This window comes from Euleptes europaea, unplaced genomic scaffold (genome assembly GCF_029931775.1).
Source record: "Euleptes europaea isolate rEulEur1 unplaced genomic scaffold, rEulEur1.hap1 H_3, whole genome shotgun sequence".
In the NCBI taxonomy this organism is placed as follows: Eukaryota; Metazoa; Chordata; class Lepidosauria; order Squamata; family Sphaerodactylidae; genus Euleptes; species Euleptes europaea.
Genome location: NW_026612051.1, coordinates 351,857 through 368,407, shown reverse-complemented (window position 1 = coordinate 368,407; position 16,551 = coordinate 351,857). Strand labels below are relative to the sequence as shown.

At 39.4% G+C, this 16,551-nt stretch overlaps 1 protein-coding gene across 1 annotated transcript; it reads left to right on the top strand.

Moving 5' to 3' along the window:
• The first annotated feature begins 96 nt into the window (after positions 1–96).
• On the top strand, positions 97–11,010 carry LOC130492951 (uncharacterized). Its single transcript, XM_056866729.1, has 4 exons — positions 97–2,545; positions 4,544–4,614; positions 5,969–8,433; positions 10,912–11,010. Exons 1-4 carry the CDS (start codon positions 144–146, stop codon positions 11,008–11,010), a joined length of 5,037 nt encoding a protein of 1,678 aa, XP_056722707.1. The 5' UTR covers positions 97–143.
• The last annotated feature ends 5,541 nt before the right edge of the window (positions 11,011–16,551 follow it).

The window sequence follows — 16,551 nt, the reverse complement described above, 5'->3', positions numbered from 1 at the left end:
AAAATAGCAGAGAGATCAGACCTGGACTGACGTTACAGGGAATTAAACAAATACAACATTTAATTTAAAAGCAACCCAGAAGGCCCTCCATTCCTTGGAGTCAGAACCAGAAGAACAAGAATCCCTTACCTTGCTGCAAGGGGATGGGAGAAATACAGAGGCAATGGAGCAGTGTGAACAAAGGCATCCTGCAATACTTAATCACCCTGTTTGTGTGGAAGGCAGTTGCTGGGCAGATTCGCTATTCCGTTCCTGAAGAGATGCAGAAAGGCTCCTTTGTGGGGAATATCGCAAAGGATCTAGGAATGGATGGAAAGCCTCTTTCTGAACACGAACTCCGGATCATTACCAGGACAGGTACCATTCAGTATTTTGCTTTGAACTTCAACAGTGGTATTTTACAAACTTCAGAGAGAATAGACAGAGAGGCAATCTGTGGACAGGCAGAAAAGTGCACCTTAAATCTTCAGGTTATTATGGAGAGGAAATTAAAGATATATGGAATAGAAGTGGAAATTACAGATGTAAATGATAATGATCCTCAATTCCATCCATGGGAACAGGAGCTTGAAATCAGTGAGGCAACTACATTGGGGTCCCGATTTAACCTTCCTCGAGCTGAAGATCCAGATCTGGGTATAAATTCAATACAGAATTACCAACTTACAAGCAGCAGTCATTTTTCTCTGCAAGTGCAAATAGATGAAAATGGCATTAGACGTGCTGAATTGGTGTTGGATAAACCTTTGGATAGGGAAGAGCAATCAATGTATGATCTGATCCTCACAGCTTTTGATGGGGGAGACCCAGTGAGATCCGGCACTGCTCAAATCCACGTAATAGTTCTAGATGCCAATGACAATGCTCCAGTTTTCAGCCAACCTCTGTATGAAGCAACTGTCCCGGAGAATATTCCTAAAGGGTCCACAGTCATTACAGTAAGAGCAATCGATCTAGATGAAGGAATTAATGGGGAGATAAAATACTATTTTCAAACACTACTGAAACGTAACTCTCAAACATTTCTCCTTAACTCTACAACTGGTAAAATAACACTTGGAGGGAAACTCGATTATGAGGATTCTTCTTTATATGAATTCGAGGTACAAGCCAAAGATGGGGGAGGCCTGAGTGACACATCAAAAGTTGTGATTTTCATTTCAGACTTGAATGACCATGCGCCTGAATTAGAAGTAACCTATGTCATCAATGACATCCTGGAGAATTCACCAATTGGTACTGTTGTTGCCATTCTCAATGTGCAAGATGGTGATTCTGGAATTAATGGGGAGGTCACATGCTCAATAGACCCAAACCTCCCTTTTCAGCTGAAAAAATCCATGAATAACTTTTACAGTTTGGTGACAGACGATGTCTTGGATAGAGAGCAAGTGGCATCCTACAGTATCACCCTCACAGTTACTGATCACGGGATTCCTCCTCTTTCTACAGCCACTGTGATAGCTGTAAGCCTTTTAGACGCAAATGACAATCCTCCCCTCTTTGCAGAATCCGCCTACACATCTTATCTCCTGGAGAATAATCTGAGAGGGGCCTCCATCTTTTCCTTGAGTGCAGATGATCCTGACTGGGAAGAGAATTCCAGAATAACATATTCCATCATGGAAGGACATGATCAATCTTTTCTTTCATCATACCTCTCCATTAATTCTGAAACAGGTGTTGTCTATGCATTGAGCTCTTTTGATTATGAAGAAGTGCGGGAGATCAGTTTCTGGGTTAAGGCCCAAGATGGAGGCTCCCTACCACTCAGTTCCAACATCTCAGTGAGTCTCTTAATTTTAGATCAGAATGATAACACCCCCCAAATCTTGTACCCTTCTAGCCCCACTGATGGCTCCACTGGAATTGAGTTGGCCCCTCATTCTTCTGAGCCAGGATATCTGGTCACTAAGGTGGTGGCGGTAGATGCAGACTCTGGCCAGAACTCCTGGCTCTCCTATCAGTTACTGAAGGCCACAGAGCCAGGGCTTTTCACCATAGGACTCCACACTGGAGAGATCAGGACAGCCCGTTTCTTTCTAGACAAGGATGCTCTCAAGCAAAGCCTGGTGGTTTTAGTGAAGGACAATGGGCAGCCCCCTCTCTCTGCTTCCGTCATGGTCACTGTGGTGCTGGCCGACAGCATCCCTGAAAGCCTCTCTGATATTAGCAGCATCTCAGTTCCTTCAGACCCCCAATTAGATCTCACCTTCTACCTGGTGGTTGCTGTGGCTTTTGTCTCCTGCTTGTTTTTCGCTTTCCTTCTTGTGTTGCTGGCTATCAGACTTCACAGATGGAGACATTCTCAGTTGTGTGCCTCTGGAAGTATGAATTTTGGTGGCGTCCCAGTTTCCCAGTTTGTAGGAATTGATGGAGTCCGAGCTTTTCTTCACTCTTATTGCCAAGACGTTTCTCTCACCACAGACTCTAGGAAAAAACAGTTTAATAATCAGCAGACCTGTGACACAAATGAGCCTATCGTAACTTTTGAAGATTCAAATCTTAGCAGTGGAGACCAAATATTCCAGGTGAGTCGATTAATGTCATTTTCTTTTATTGTATCTGTATTTATTACTCTTGGCAGGGATTTTTCATTGGCTTGTTCTGTCAGATATTTTGAAGAGCAATGAGGTGTCTTAGTGTTTCTGTTCTAACTCCTTTGCTAGGTTCTTTGACATTTTTTGGAGATTCATCAGTGAGATCCCATTTGTTTTATAATATACATCTGTTTTAATCAGCAGCACTTACCAGATACCAAGCAGGGAGCAATTTATTGTTGCGTATCTTCCTCTTGATATCAGATTGGTAAGAGGGGTGGCATCCTAACAATTGCACATGCTCTGAGGCCTTTGAATCTTACCTTTTGAATCCTCCCTTTCTGTTCGAAGAATGATTTGTAAATATTAAGTAACTTTACATTTCTGTCACATTATTTAGTTCTCATAGCCCTCCCCATCCATTATCTTGTTGCAATCCTTAGTAAGGTGCAAAGTAGGTCTGTTTTAGTTCTCTGTATGGCAGGGAATGTGGCTGAGGAGGACTGGCTTGTCTAAGGCCAATTAGAAGAAGAGTTGGTTTTTATACCTCGGTTTTCTCTACCTTTAAGGAGTTTCAAAGCGGCTTACAATTGCCTTCCCTCCCCCTCCCCACAACAGATATCTTGTGAGGTAGATGGGGCTGAGACAGTTCTGGGAGAACTTTAACTGGCTCAAGGTCATCCAGCAGGCTTCCTGTGGAGGAATGGGGAAACACACCCAGTTCTCCAGATTGGAGTCTGCTGCTCTTAACCACTACACCATGCTGGCTCTTAGTAAGATCATAGCAAAGGCAAGATTCAAACAAAGCACTTGGTATCTTAGCTGATATTTCACAGCAGCTCTTACTGTTTACCAAACATGGTTGAATATATCGCTTCTATGTGCTGCACATTTTGGCTTTAAATTCAGTTGAACTGTGTTGGAAGAGAATGAAGGAGCCCCGTGGCGCAGAGTGGTAAGCTGCAGTACTGCAGTCCAAGCTTTGCTCACGACCTGAGTTTGATTCCGACAGAAGTTGGTTTCAGGTAGCCAGCACAAGGTTGACTCAGCCTTCCATCCTTCCGAGGTCGGTAAAATGAGTACCCAGCTTGCTGGGGGTAAAGGGAAGATGACTGGGGAAGGCACTGGCAAACCACCCCGTAAACAAAGTCTGCCTAGTAAACGTCGGGATGTGACGTCACCCCATGGGTCAGGAATGACCCGGTGCTTGCACAGGTGACCTTTACCTTTTACTTTTATGTGCTGCACATTTTAGCTTTAAATTCAGTTGAACTGTGTTGGAAGAGAATGAAGTGGAATGCAGCATAAGGGGGTACTTCAGCAGCAAAAGGCGGTCAACTTCATAATTAGCAACACTGAAGCTGAGTCCAAAGAGCACCTGAGGAAATCATGCTGAGATTATTCTCTCCTCAGAGGTTCAACTGTGGGACTAATAAAAAGGTCATAATATGTGAAGTCCATGTATTGTCCATAACATAGTCTTCACTGTGGACTCACCTTCCAAAGAAAATCATATCAAGAGAAAAGCTGTTTGGCACGGAGAGCTGAATCAGGGCCAGTAAACTGAAACTCTAGCCAGATGATAGATAATGATGGGTAGCCATGTTAATAGCAGTAGAAAAGAGCAAGAATCCAGTAGCACCTTAAATACTAACAAAATTTCTGATGGTATGAGCTCACAAAAGTTCATACCCTGTCAGAAATTTTGTTAGTCTTTAAGGTGCTACTTGACTCTTGCAATTTTCTCTCCAAATCAGGTCATGTTGATTGGTAATAAACCAATTAAGGATCTTCAGAGGAAGCCTGTATTGGGCAGGGATGTACTTCGCCTTCTGGAGCAGGTTCACAGATTAGGGTTTTGCTAGATCCAAGCCTAGAGAAGGAAGCCCAGAATGTCTTTGTGGCATGAAGCCTTTAACCAGCTTCAGATGGCATTCCAGTCTTGGCCTTTCCTTGAGAGGTATGATTTGGCCTTTCTCTATGCCCTTATTACCTCCGTGTAGTCTGCATGAGGATGTCTTCAAACACAAGAGTGAACTGGTTCCAAAATGTGACAGTAAGGCAGCTAGCAAAAGTGAGTCAGAGGAACCACATCCATTTGGAAGATTTTTTCTGGCTGTTGGTTTACTCTTATGTCAATTATGATATTGCCTATATCACTCTACACGGTCTGGGATTATGGTACCTGAAGCACCATCTTCTCCCACATGAACCTGTTTTCTGATTAAGATCATGTTCAGGGACCATATTGTGAGACCCCCCAATGGAAGGATCGAGGAGGGTGAACACCATGGCTGGGTCCTTTCATCATGGCTGGGTCCTGTCACCAAGACTATGGAACTATTTGTTCACTCATTATCACCTAGCACCAGATCTGCAGTCTTTTTGATACTGGTTGAAAACATCTCCCCCCCCCCAAACCTCTTTGTAATTGGTACTTCTCTTGTTATTATTTTTCTCTCTTAAGGAGCCAGTTTTTGTTGTTATTCAGGTGCATGATTGCTTGCTATACATTTTTCTGCATGTGTGTTTTTATTGTTTTGAAATTGATTATTGTAAGCTGAAACTTACATTTTGGAGGACGTTGATTCATAGGGTCGCCATGAGTCGGAAGCGATTTGATGGCACTTAACACACACACATACAAGTTTAAACTATTTTTCTGGCGAAGCATTTGAAACATAACAGCAATTAACTCACTTTCTCACACTGCAGGGATCTCTAAGGACTCTGTCACAATAACTTTCTTGAAACCCCAAGTGTCGAAAATGCATATTGCTAAAAAGTATAGGTTAAACTAAGCCTGTGGTAGTAATCTTATGATACAAACCACATGGTCTTTTTCATCAAACTGCTGTTCTCACAAGCTGTATTTCAGGCAGGTGTACATATGTTGTGAGTATATTTTAATTTTCTCTTCTCGTGTGATACTTTCCTGTATTTATTTTCAAATTTAGTAGAAACACCATCTTAAAAAGAAATTCAAAAGGCTCAGGTTTTCCACTGTGCTGTGCAGCTAACATACTAGTAAAGAGTTTTAAAACACAGGAGAGATGTATAGAGGAAAAGGATATGGAATGTTTAAAATTATGAGTAAAAATTATATGGATCTATCTTTAATACAAGCATAGCTATGCATCTGAAAATGTACATCTGGAGAAGTTGCCCACTTGGGAATAGATGTTAAACAGACTGATAAAAAAGCAGGGAAGTTATGTTCTCCCAGTGAACCCAAGGTGTCGCTGTTGGACAAGATGGGAGTAATACTGGATCAGCAGTGGAGACTCCTGCAAAATTCTCCATCTGTTATACAGGAGGAGAGAGGAAGGAGACGGCTTTATTTTAAAAGCTCCTCCAGAACTGAAATCTCTTCCTTTCTCAGGAGCCCTCAGGTAATAAGAACTAAATTTCAAAATCTTACTGCCAAGGGATGGAATGTTTACAAATACTGGTATCTGGAAAGGCAGCTCTGAAAATCAGGGTAATGGAAATTAGACATGCAGAGAGAACCAGGGAGATCAAGAGGCAAGTACTCTTTTTGTGCATATTTTTGTCTTTTTTTTGTCTGGTGAGGTCTGAGCAGGTTCACTATTCAATTCTGGAAGAAACAGAAAAGGGTTCTTTTGTGGGGAATCTTCCCAAAGATTTTGGATTGGATGTAAGAGAGCTATCTAAGCGCAAGATTAGTATTTCTTCAGAAAAGCCATATTTCACTCTTAATGAACAAAATGGCAACCTATATGTGAATGAGAGGATAGACCGGGAAGAAATATGTGGGAAATCACCCTCTTGTATCTTAAAATTAGAAACTGTTGTTCATAATCCTATGAATATTTTCCATATACATGTTTTCATTGATGACATCAATGATAATTCCCCCCATTTCCTAAAAAAAAATATTTTACTTGAAGTGAGTGAATCAAATTTGCCAGGAGCTCGGTTTTCTCTTGGAAATGCTGAAGATGATGACATTGGGATCAACTCCCTCCAGACTTACCAGCTGAGCTCAACTCCTTATTTCAAACTAGACATTATAGAAAGTGAAGATGGTGATAAATATGCAGACTTAATATTGCTGAAACAACTGGACAGGGAAAAAGAAAACACACTCCACTTGGTCCTTACAGCTCTGGATGGAGGAGAACCAGCAAAAACTGGGACCACCAACATATTGGTAACAGTTCTTGATATTAATGACAATACACCGATTTTTAGCCAGGCAGTCTATAAGGTAACCTTGAAAGAGAATGCACCCAAAGGAACTTCTGTGTTGCAAGTTAAATCATCTGATATTGATGAAGGATCAAATGCAGAGATCGTTTATTCTTTCAACAAAATCCCAGAAAGAGCCAGGCAGAAATTCAGCCTGAATCCCAATGCTGGAATCATTACACTTAAGGAAATGACTGATTTTGAGGAAAGACAAAGTTATGTGATGATAATTCAGGCCAGAGATGGAGGTGGTTTAGTGGCATATTGTAAAGTGGAGATTGTGATCCTTGATGTGAATGACAATCCTCCAGAAGTGGTACTTACTTCTGTATCCAGTACAGTCCCTGAAGACTCCATGCCTGGAACTGTTATTGCTTTGCTCAAAGTTCATGACTCAGATTCTGGGGAGAATGGAGAAGTCACTTGCCATCTCAGAGACCTTGTACCTTTCCAGATAGTATCATCGTCAGATAATTATTTCAAACTCCTCACAGATAGTTATCTTGACAGAGAAAAGATCCCGGAGTATAATATTACAATCACAGCCACAGACAAGGGGATCCCTCCTCTCTCCACATACAAAACCATCTCCCTACAGATCTCAGATATCAATGATAACCCTCCAGCCTTTGAAAAGGCTTCCTATACTTCCTATGTGCTAGAGAACAACCCATCTGGAGCGTCCATTTTCAGTGTCAAGGCCTCTGACCCAGATGAGGATCGCAATGCACAAATCACTTACTCCATCCTCAAAAGCAATATTGAAGACCTGCCCCTCTCCTCCTACCTATCTATTAATTCTGAGACTGGCACCATTTATGCGCAGCGCTCCTTTGACTATGAGCAATTCCGGGAGTTTCAAATTCAAGTTCAGGCCCAAGATGGAGGCTCCCCATCGCTCAATAGCAGCACCACAGTGAGAGTGTGTATCCTGGATAGGAATGATAATGTTCCGCAGATCCTCTATCCTTCCCAAGGAATTGAAAGTTCATCTTTGTTTGAGATGGTGCCTTGGTCAGCTGAATCAGGTTATCTGGTGACCAAAGTGGTGGCAGTGGATGCTGACTCTGGACACAATGCCTGGCTCTCTTTCCACCTGCTGCAGGCCACGGAGCCCTCTCTTTTCACCATTGGGTCCCACACGGGAGAGATCAAAACAGCCCGAGCGTTACTGGAGAGGGAAGCTGTGAAGCAGAGGCTGGTCATTATGGTGAAGGATAACGGGCAGTCTCCTCTCTCAGCAACCGTGACTCTGAACCTCGTCTTTGCTGAGAACTTCCAGGAGGCTCTTCCGGAAATGAACACCCAACCCAGTGACTCAGACTCTCAGTCTGACCTCCAGTTTTATTTGGTACTGGCCTTGGCCTTGGTATCCTTCCTATTCCTTGTTACAGTAACACTGACCATAATGATGAAACTCCGACGGTCAAGGCACCCCACCTTCCTTCAGTGCTTTATTCCTGATGCAAAGACTGGCACCATTTTCCCTCCCAATTACGAGGATGGAACTTTACCATATTCTTACCAAGTCTGCTTATCTTCTGAGTCTAGGAGAAACGAGTTAACTTTCCTGCAGCCTACTGTCCAAATAGCAGAAAATATCCTCAGCAGTTTGAACTCCAATAATCCTTCAATGGTCAATGGAGAGAATCATTTAGATGTTGAGGTGAATTTAGGCATGGTGAGTCTATTTCCTTTTTTTTATAACTTAATTTTGTATAATATCATCTGTTTGATCAATGTTTGTAGTGGAAACTCTTCCACAAAATATATGTACTTATAACCATGACAAAATTGATTGAAAAATGTACTAACAGAAAAATAATAATATTGATGAGCTCGACCTTGGTTATTCGAAGATATGGAAATATGACATACAGTGAAACTGAGCTTGATTTCATGGAATAATGGTATAAAGTATGAATGATGCTAAAATAAGTATGAATGGTGGTTTGATACCTAAGGTGTATTTAAGCCTTTCATATTACTTCTTCTCATTTTCTCAGTGACAGTGTTTGGCAGATTCCTAATATTCCCAGAAAAGTTAGCTGGCATGTACCCTATATTCCATAACTGCAGTTGTATATATATTTGCTATGAGTAAAGGTGACATCACATCATGGGGTGATGTCGCATCATGACATTTAGTAGGCAGACATGTTTACGGGGTGGTTTGCCATCGCCATCCCTAGTCATTTGCACTTTACCCGTACTCATTTTACTAACCTCGAAAGGATGGAAGGCTGAGTCAACCTTGAGCCGGCTACCTGAAACCTATTTCCGTAGGGATCAGACTCATGTCAAGAGCAGAGCTTTGACTGCAGTACTGTAGTTTACCGCTCTGCCCCATGGGGCTCTCTATTTGCCATGTAGTCCCATTGAATTCAGTGGGTGAATTGCAACAGGCAGCACGTTCTTTTTCTTAATTTTGCTAAATAGTTGGCATCACTTTTTGAAGGTGTACAAAATAGGGGTTTTTTGCGCTGTCAGTCACAGTACAAAATGATGAGTGATAACTCAATCTCCATTATCAGTGTAACTCAATAACAAAAACTCATTGCTCTTTAAAGACCATTGTCCTGTTAAGATTTGAAAGTCCGAAAAGAGTATGTGTTCCTACTTTTAAAAAAAATGCTTTGAATGAGATCATTTCAATTCTTCTGCAAAGATCCAGAATGCTGCTCTGTGTATGACAAAAGAGGAAAGTGGTGTTTTCATTTGCACCATCTTGTTAAGTGTTGATACGTTACTATTTGTGTGGAGATTTTACTGTTTGTTCATTTCATAATTTGTTTCAGCTTTTATAAAGCTAATTCCTAACCCAAGTGACATTTGGGGTTGCCAACCTCCAGGTGGGGGCCTGGCGCTCTCCTGGAATTATAACAGATGGCAGAGGTCAGTTCCCCTGGAGAAAAAGGCTGCTTTGGAGGGTGGAGTCTGTGGCATGATAGTCTACAGTGGTCTTTCCCTTCCTCACCCTCCCCAGGCTCCACCCCCATAATCTCCAGGAATACTCAATCTGGAGTTGGCAACCCTACATTACAATGAGGTATTGTGCTAAAAAAGTTTATTCCTGATTATTCTATTGCTTCCTTTATATAACAGGAATAAAATTATATTATTGGATCCTAATCTTTGGTTATGAAAGTGAAAGGTTTGCCTTCTTTATTTTGAACTATGTTCTTTTGTACTCAATGGACACCATTTCTGGTTGGCTTGTTAACTTTATCTTAACACCATTTATTCCAGGACAAACATATTAGATAAAAATATGTACTAACATTGAAGAGAGTTATAATAACTTGTATGCCTTTTCCTTTCTTTTTAAAGCCTGTACCTTTTTATTATTACTATTTAGGCCACAATACAAGTTCTGTACTGCAGAGGGCAAAGTACATTTTACATGATTCCATGCATGAATGTCTGGAACAACTGGTAATGGGGAGGGGAGGGGGGAAGGAAGGTAGCCTGTCATCCGTCAAGATTTAATTGCTCATTTACAGTATTTTATGCCACTTTTCAACGGTCCAATCTCTGAGAGTTATTTCACCATCATTGAAGGGATTAGGGAAAGAGTCTGACTTCCCAAATTAGACATGCCTTTCGTATACTTCCAATACATTGTGAGATCCTGTGCTTTTAATATATTACTTTTAAATCATTGTGAGATCTTTATAAACTTCTTCACATTTGTGTCCCCCATTATCTCTCAGCCCCTCAATACATGGTACCTGATGACAAATGTGCCAATGCGGTTCATTGAAATGTATTATGTTCACAGGCTGTGTGAGGTGATAAAAAAAAGTTCTCTCTCTGGTGTCGAAGTACATACTGGCTCAGTTGCACATGCCAGTCAAGGACAGTGGATAAGAGGATGCTAAGGTTGGGCGATGGACACCTGAATTCAAATCCCTACTAAATATTATGGTCACTTTCACACAGAGCTCTTGCTCCACTTTGCTGCCTGAACTCTAGATGTTCTTCTGGGGGCTTTCGCATGACGTTGTCATTGAGTCTTACCCCTTCTGGATTTTCTCCAGCTTTGGTGAAGGTCTCCCCAAACCTGGTTTGATAGGATTTTCCTTAAAAAATGTACCCAAAGTGGATTTGTGGAAATTGTGGAGGATAATCTGAAACGATGTGCTTAAATTTCTCTTAGGAATTCAAAAAGGTTATTGCAGAGATGTATCCAAATCCTTGGTGCACAAAGCTTATTCTGTATTTGGGAGTGTGGATAACAGAGAAGCTTAGGGAATAATCCTTTATTGGCTATCAAAAATTGATGAATGGCATAGAGTTTTTGGAGAAAGTTATAAACTTCTTGGCTTGGCAGGTTATCATTGATGAAGATGAATGTTTTTATTCATGAATAGTCTTTTGATAGTGAATTTGGCAATTATATATATGTGGCAAAAATGATCCAGAAATTTATATGGATGGATAAGCCACCTAGAATCATGATGATGAAAACCCTCTAGAAATCAACAGAAAAAGGAGTTTTAAATCTCTGTAATGTTAACTTGAATTATAAAGTTGCTAGGCTATCAGAAATGGGTGACTTGGCATTGGAATCCTTTTTTAATCATTCGTTTAGTAGCCTAGTTTGAGTTCAAGAATGATCTAGATTTCCTCAGGTTATCTCAGCTAGAGATACCATCACTACTTGGAAGCAGTTTTATGTCTGGGTTTGTTTTTAGAACAGTCACTGGATTCTACTGCTGTGGGATATACGTCCCAAAAGTGACAATTTTTTATTTGACCAAATGATCATATCAGTTTTTATTTTGTCCCATAGTTTAAGATAGTTATTGGTTATCAAGTCTTTATTCTTTGCAGAGATCCAGATTCCCAAATATTTGATCTTATTAGCCTTCTCCCAACCTGTGTATGATATAAATTCCTGTTGTTCTGTTTCTGATAAATTCTTAAATATTGTCTTTGTTTTTTCTTGGTTAACTTTAAATCCCGATACATTTCCAAAATCGTCCAAAGTTTCCAACAATATCTTCATTGATTGTGTTGGGTTCTCCAAAATTAACAGAAGATCATCCGCGAATGCTCTCAATTTGAATTCATGTTTTTTAATTTTTAATCCGCCAATGTCCTCCATACTCCTTAGCTTACAACATAGTGATTCCAACACCAACAAAAATAATAGTGGAGACAGAGGACATCCTTGTCTGGTTCCTTTCTTGATTGCGCAGTTGTCAGACATCGATTCATTCACCAGAATTTTTGCCTGTTGGGATGTATATATGGCCGATATACCTCTCAAGAAACGGTCTCCAAAATTTAATTTTTCCAATATCTTTTTCATAAAGTCCCAGGAGACCATATCAAAGGCTTTCTCTGCATCCAAAAATACAAAGGCCTCCGTTTGTTGAATATTCTGATCATAATATTCCAATGAGTCTAATAAAACTCTTATATTATCTTTAATTTGCCTTCCTGGAACAAAACCTGCTTGGTCTTCATGTATAAGGTCCTTAATAAAATGCTTTATCCTATTCGATAAGACCGAAGCATAAATCTTATAATCCACATTCAACAGCGAGATAGGTCTATAATTTGAAGTTTTTTCTGGATCTCTTCCTTCCTTAGGTATCAACGATATAAATGCATGTGACCAAGTCTCTGGGGATGCTCCCTTATCCAAAATTGTATTACAAAGTAATACAAAAAAGTTCACTAAATTGTCACTAAATGTTTTATAAAATAGTGCAGTAATTCCATCTGGTCCTGGTGTCTTGTCCGTTTTTTGTTTCATTATTGCTTCTTGTATTTCCTCCTTTGTAATTGGTGCATCTATCCATTCTTGTTGGGGCTTTGAAAGGACATTCATCTGTATTGAATTTAAAAACTTGTCTATTTTCTTTTTTGAGATATTTTCTTTCTGATATAACTTAGTATAGAATGAAACAAATTCTTTTTGTATATCCGTAGTTGTATAAACTGGTCCTTTAGCGGATTGGATTTTTGTTATAATCTTCTTTTGAAATGAATCTTTCAGTTGGGTCGCCAAAAATTTTCCAGGTTTATTAGCATGTTCAAAGTATTTTTGTTTAGCAGATTTTAAATTTTTGTTCATTTCCTCCATTGTTATCAAATTTAGTTGGTGTTTAGATACAGAAATCTTCATTTGTATGTCATTTTTCTCTTCTTCATGTAAAGCCATAACCAGTTTTTGCTCCAAATTTTGTAGATCCCAAAGTATATTATTGGTAAATTGTAGTTGAGTTTTCTTCCAGGCCGTGTGTTTCTGTATCATAAATCCTCTTAGAACAGCTTTAAATGCATCCCAAACTGTATTCAGCGAAGTTTCCCCATTAAGGTTAATTTCAAAGAAATCTTTAATTAAGTCCTGTAGTTCTTTTTGAATCTTGTTATCCTTTAAAAGTTTATCATTTAATCGCCATCTAAATGCTTGTTTATTGTTCCATTCAAATGTAACTGGATTATGATCAGAAAAAGTTCTTGGTACAATTTGGATTTTACGTAGTTGCGTGAAAATAGATTTACTAGCCCATATCATGTCTATTCTGGAGTGTGAGTCGTGTCTCGCTGAATAAAAAGTATATTCTTTAGCCGTTATATTCATTGTTCTCCAGATATCTTGTATTTCCAATTCTGAAGCCATGGTGAAGAAGGTTTTAGGTAAGCATCCTTCGTTTTCGTCTTTTGCTTTTGATTTTTTATCCAAGATTGGGAGAGTAACACCATTGAAATCACCCATCAAAAGAATCTGATCATTTGCATACTGAGAAATCAGTTCATGTAGTTGTTTTATGTCTGGGTTTGTTTTTTTATAACAGTCACTGGATTCTACTGCTGTGGGACATGTGTCATTATGAGAAGTACGCAAATTGATTGCTTTAGAGGATGTTTTTAGACATGGGCATTTCCTGTCATATGAGGAAATTACATAAATAATAGGGAGAAGACCTTTAATTTTCCAATATTTATAACTTCACCATATTTGATTTGAATAGTTGAAAATTGAGGCCATATTAAGAAACAAGACAGAGTTTGAGAGAATAATGGAGACCGGCTTATCTTGTAAGAGAGTATTGAATATCTATCTAATGTTGAATCTAGATCATTCAGTCAACAGTTTCATAAATACATAAGAAAAAGATATTGCACTAGAGATGCCACAAGCTGAATGGGACTGGATTTGGAGAAATATTTGTCAAGGCTAATATCAGTGGATGTGAAGGAAATCTTTATCAAAATACAATTTCTGTAGTATCTTACATCATATCACTTATCAAAGATTTATTCTAATTCCGTAGATGTAGGTTGAGGTGTAAGGCTAACAAGATGGATCTTATTCTTTTTTTTCCTTTTTCTTTTTTAAGATGAATCTTATTCTTATAGTTTGGAGTTGCCCATAGATAACAGGTTTTTGGTGTATATTATAAATGAGATTTATAATATGACAAGTTATTACCTATGAATCCTAAAGAAATGTCATGATGTTAGCTGAGAGGAAGTGTAGAATTAGACATGGACATTTTTCCTATCTTGTTAGAAACAGATAAAATTTGTTTAGCTGCAGAGTGCTATAAAAATAAACAATATATAAAAGAAAAATCCACTCTTGATTGAACAAAGATCTGGCTAATACAACTGATGGATTTTAGAGAAGTGGTCATTGTTCGCCATGATGGAATGATAAATTTGGAATGATAAATTTCAGGATAATGTTGTACCCTGTTTATTTCTGAATCATGTATAATTTAATGAAATCAGTGACTATTTTTGTATATATGTTTGATATTTTGTTGCTAAGTCATAATAGCATGATATATCTGTTTTGTAGCTTTGTAAGTAGATTTGTATGCTAATTAAATGTATGTTTTTATAACTATAGTAATATACAAACTATAAAAAAGCTGGTACATTGTTGGAGGTAAGAGGAGGACATAGCATGTGGGATGGGGAAGAATAGGAAATCACCCCATGTGGAGGGTCAATGCCACTGAGAATGAGAATGAACCTGGAAATCACTTCCATCTAGACCTAAGAAGCATAGGTGGCCCAAGGCAGCAAAGTCTTTCAGTCTGAAGAAGCTGTGAGGGCAAAGTAAGACAAATTTGCTCTAAACTCATTGGAAGAAAGGTAGAGTGACATACCATGTTGAAAAAGTCTTCATATCATACTTTAGTGAATGAATGATGAGCACTGTGATTCAACCCAATAAATCAACCTGCTCCATATGTTGATTCCGCCCCTTTTCAGAATGTCAAAATGAACCTACTAGTGTTGATGTATCGTTGGAGAGGCAGATATTTGACATAACTGAACTTCAAACTTGATTATGTAAACCGGCAGGAAAAGACAGATATTAAGCGTGTGTCTCTGTTCCATGATAAGAATGTACTCAACTAATACTCAAACTTTTCAAAGGGGTAATCATGCTAGTCTGTGGTAGCAAAGTAAAGCAGAAGCCAAGTGGCACCTTTAAGACTAGCTAAGTATATTTCAGTTAAGCTTTGGTAAATCAGACCACACTTCTTCAGAAGCATGTTCTCATGAAAATTTATGCTGGAATAAAATTTGTTAGTCTCAAATATTCCACTTGATTTCTGTTTTAATTAATACTTGAGGAGGCTTACAATTAAACTGTATGTATTGCAAACTGTCTGTGTTCACCAAGCAGTGTACAGAACACCTCCTTATAATTCACATGCTTGAGCATCACATGGAGACTATGCATATAGACTAGTCAATGTCTGAAACTTTAGTCTGTCCCTTCTTTGCTTGTACATTCTCTATGCTGCCCCTCACAAGAACCACAACTCCTGCATCAATCCTTTGTCAAATACCATTAGAATCCCGCATCCGAAATTTGGCCATCAAGGATCAAACACAGATTAGGAATTGTCCCCCCCACCCGTTATGGTGCCTATTGGGGATGGCAGCAGAGAGGGGACCCTACATGAACTCATCTGCAAAACAAATACAAATTGAAAACTAGCTACCTTTTTTCTCCCACTGTGCTTTTAAACCCTGAGTTCCTGCTCTGCAGATATGCCGTTAATGCACTGACTGAAAAAAACCTCAACAAATACTGAACTGAGCGAGCAGCAGCCAGGAAAAGCCCCTACCCAGCTCCACACTCAGGAGTCTTTAAAGCCAGTCTTTCCTCTCCCTTTCCCACCAGAGTGTAGCGGCCTCAGCAGAAGGAAAGACTCTTGCCCAAGCAGAGAGGAACAGCTCCTCCTTCACTAAGAACAGCAAAAGCAGCATCAGCAACCAAATATACTAGGCCAGTGCAAAGGCCTCTGTTGCCCTTATAAGTCCCTGATTGGCTGTAAGAAGAATCCATCAACCATCTTTCCTTTGCTTCCTCCTTCACTGGCACTGCATGGGTGAGGGTTGTCTCTGCCCATGGGGTGCCTTCCCTTCTCCGCCACCTGCCTTTCCGAGAAGAAATAAGGTGTATAAGGCAACATAAACATAACCAGGACCATACCATAATTTTACATACTTTCATGCAGAGCCATTTCTAATCTACACAAAGGATGTCAGATATTTTTTCATTACTAAAATTGGGCAATTTTGTCCTGAACTTCTACTGTTGGGGCTTTGAACACATTTCTTTTAGCAAAAGAAGAAGGATTGGTTCACTGAAAATTTAGTCTGTATTTCTATATGTACTTTCCATTTGGTACTCTGGGTGTCACTGTTCACCAATAAGGGAAATTTTTCCCCTAGAAGATCCAGCTAACCAAGCGCTGCAGTTGAAGACACAAGAACAAAATAGCAGATAGATCAGACCTGAACTGACGTTACA

Excerpts from the sequence above, each read along its gene's own strand:
- LOC130492951 (XM_056866729.1), top strand. The coding sequence starts at position 144 with ATGGGAGAAATACAGAGGCAATGGAGCAGTGTGAACAAAGGCATCCTG. Across the intron at positions 2,546-4,543 it reads TTCCAGGTGAGTCGATTAAT|TCTGCATGAGGATGTCTTCA; the intron begins GTCATTTTCTTT and ends ACCTCCGTGTAG. Across the intron at positions 4,615-5,968 it reads CAGTAAGGCAGCTAGCAAAA|GGATGGAATGTTTACAAATA; the intron begins GTGAGTCAGAGG and ends CTTACTGCCAAG.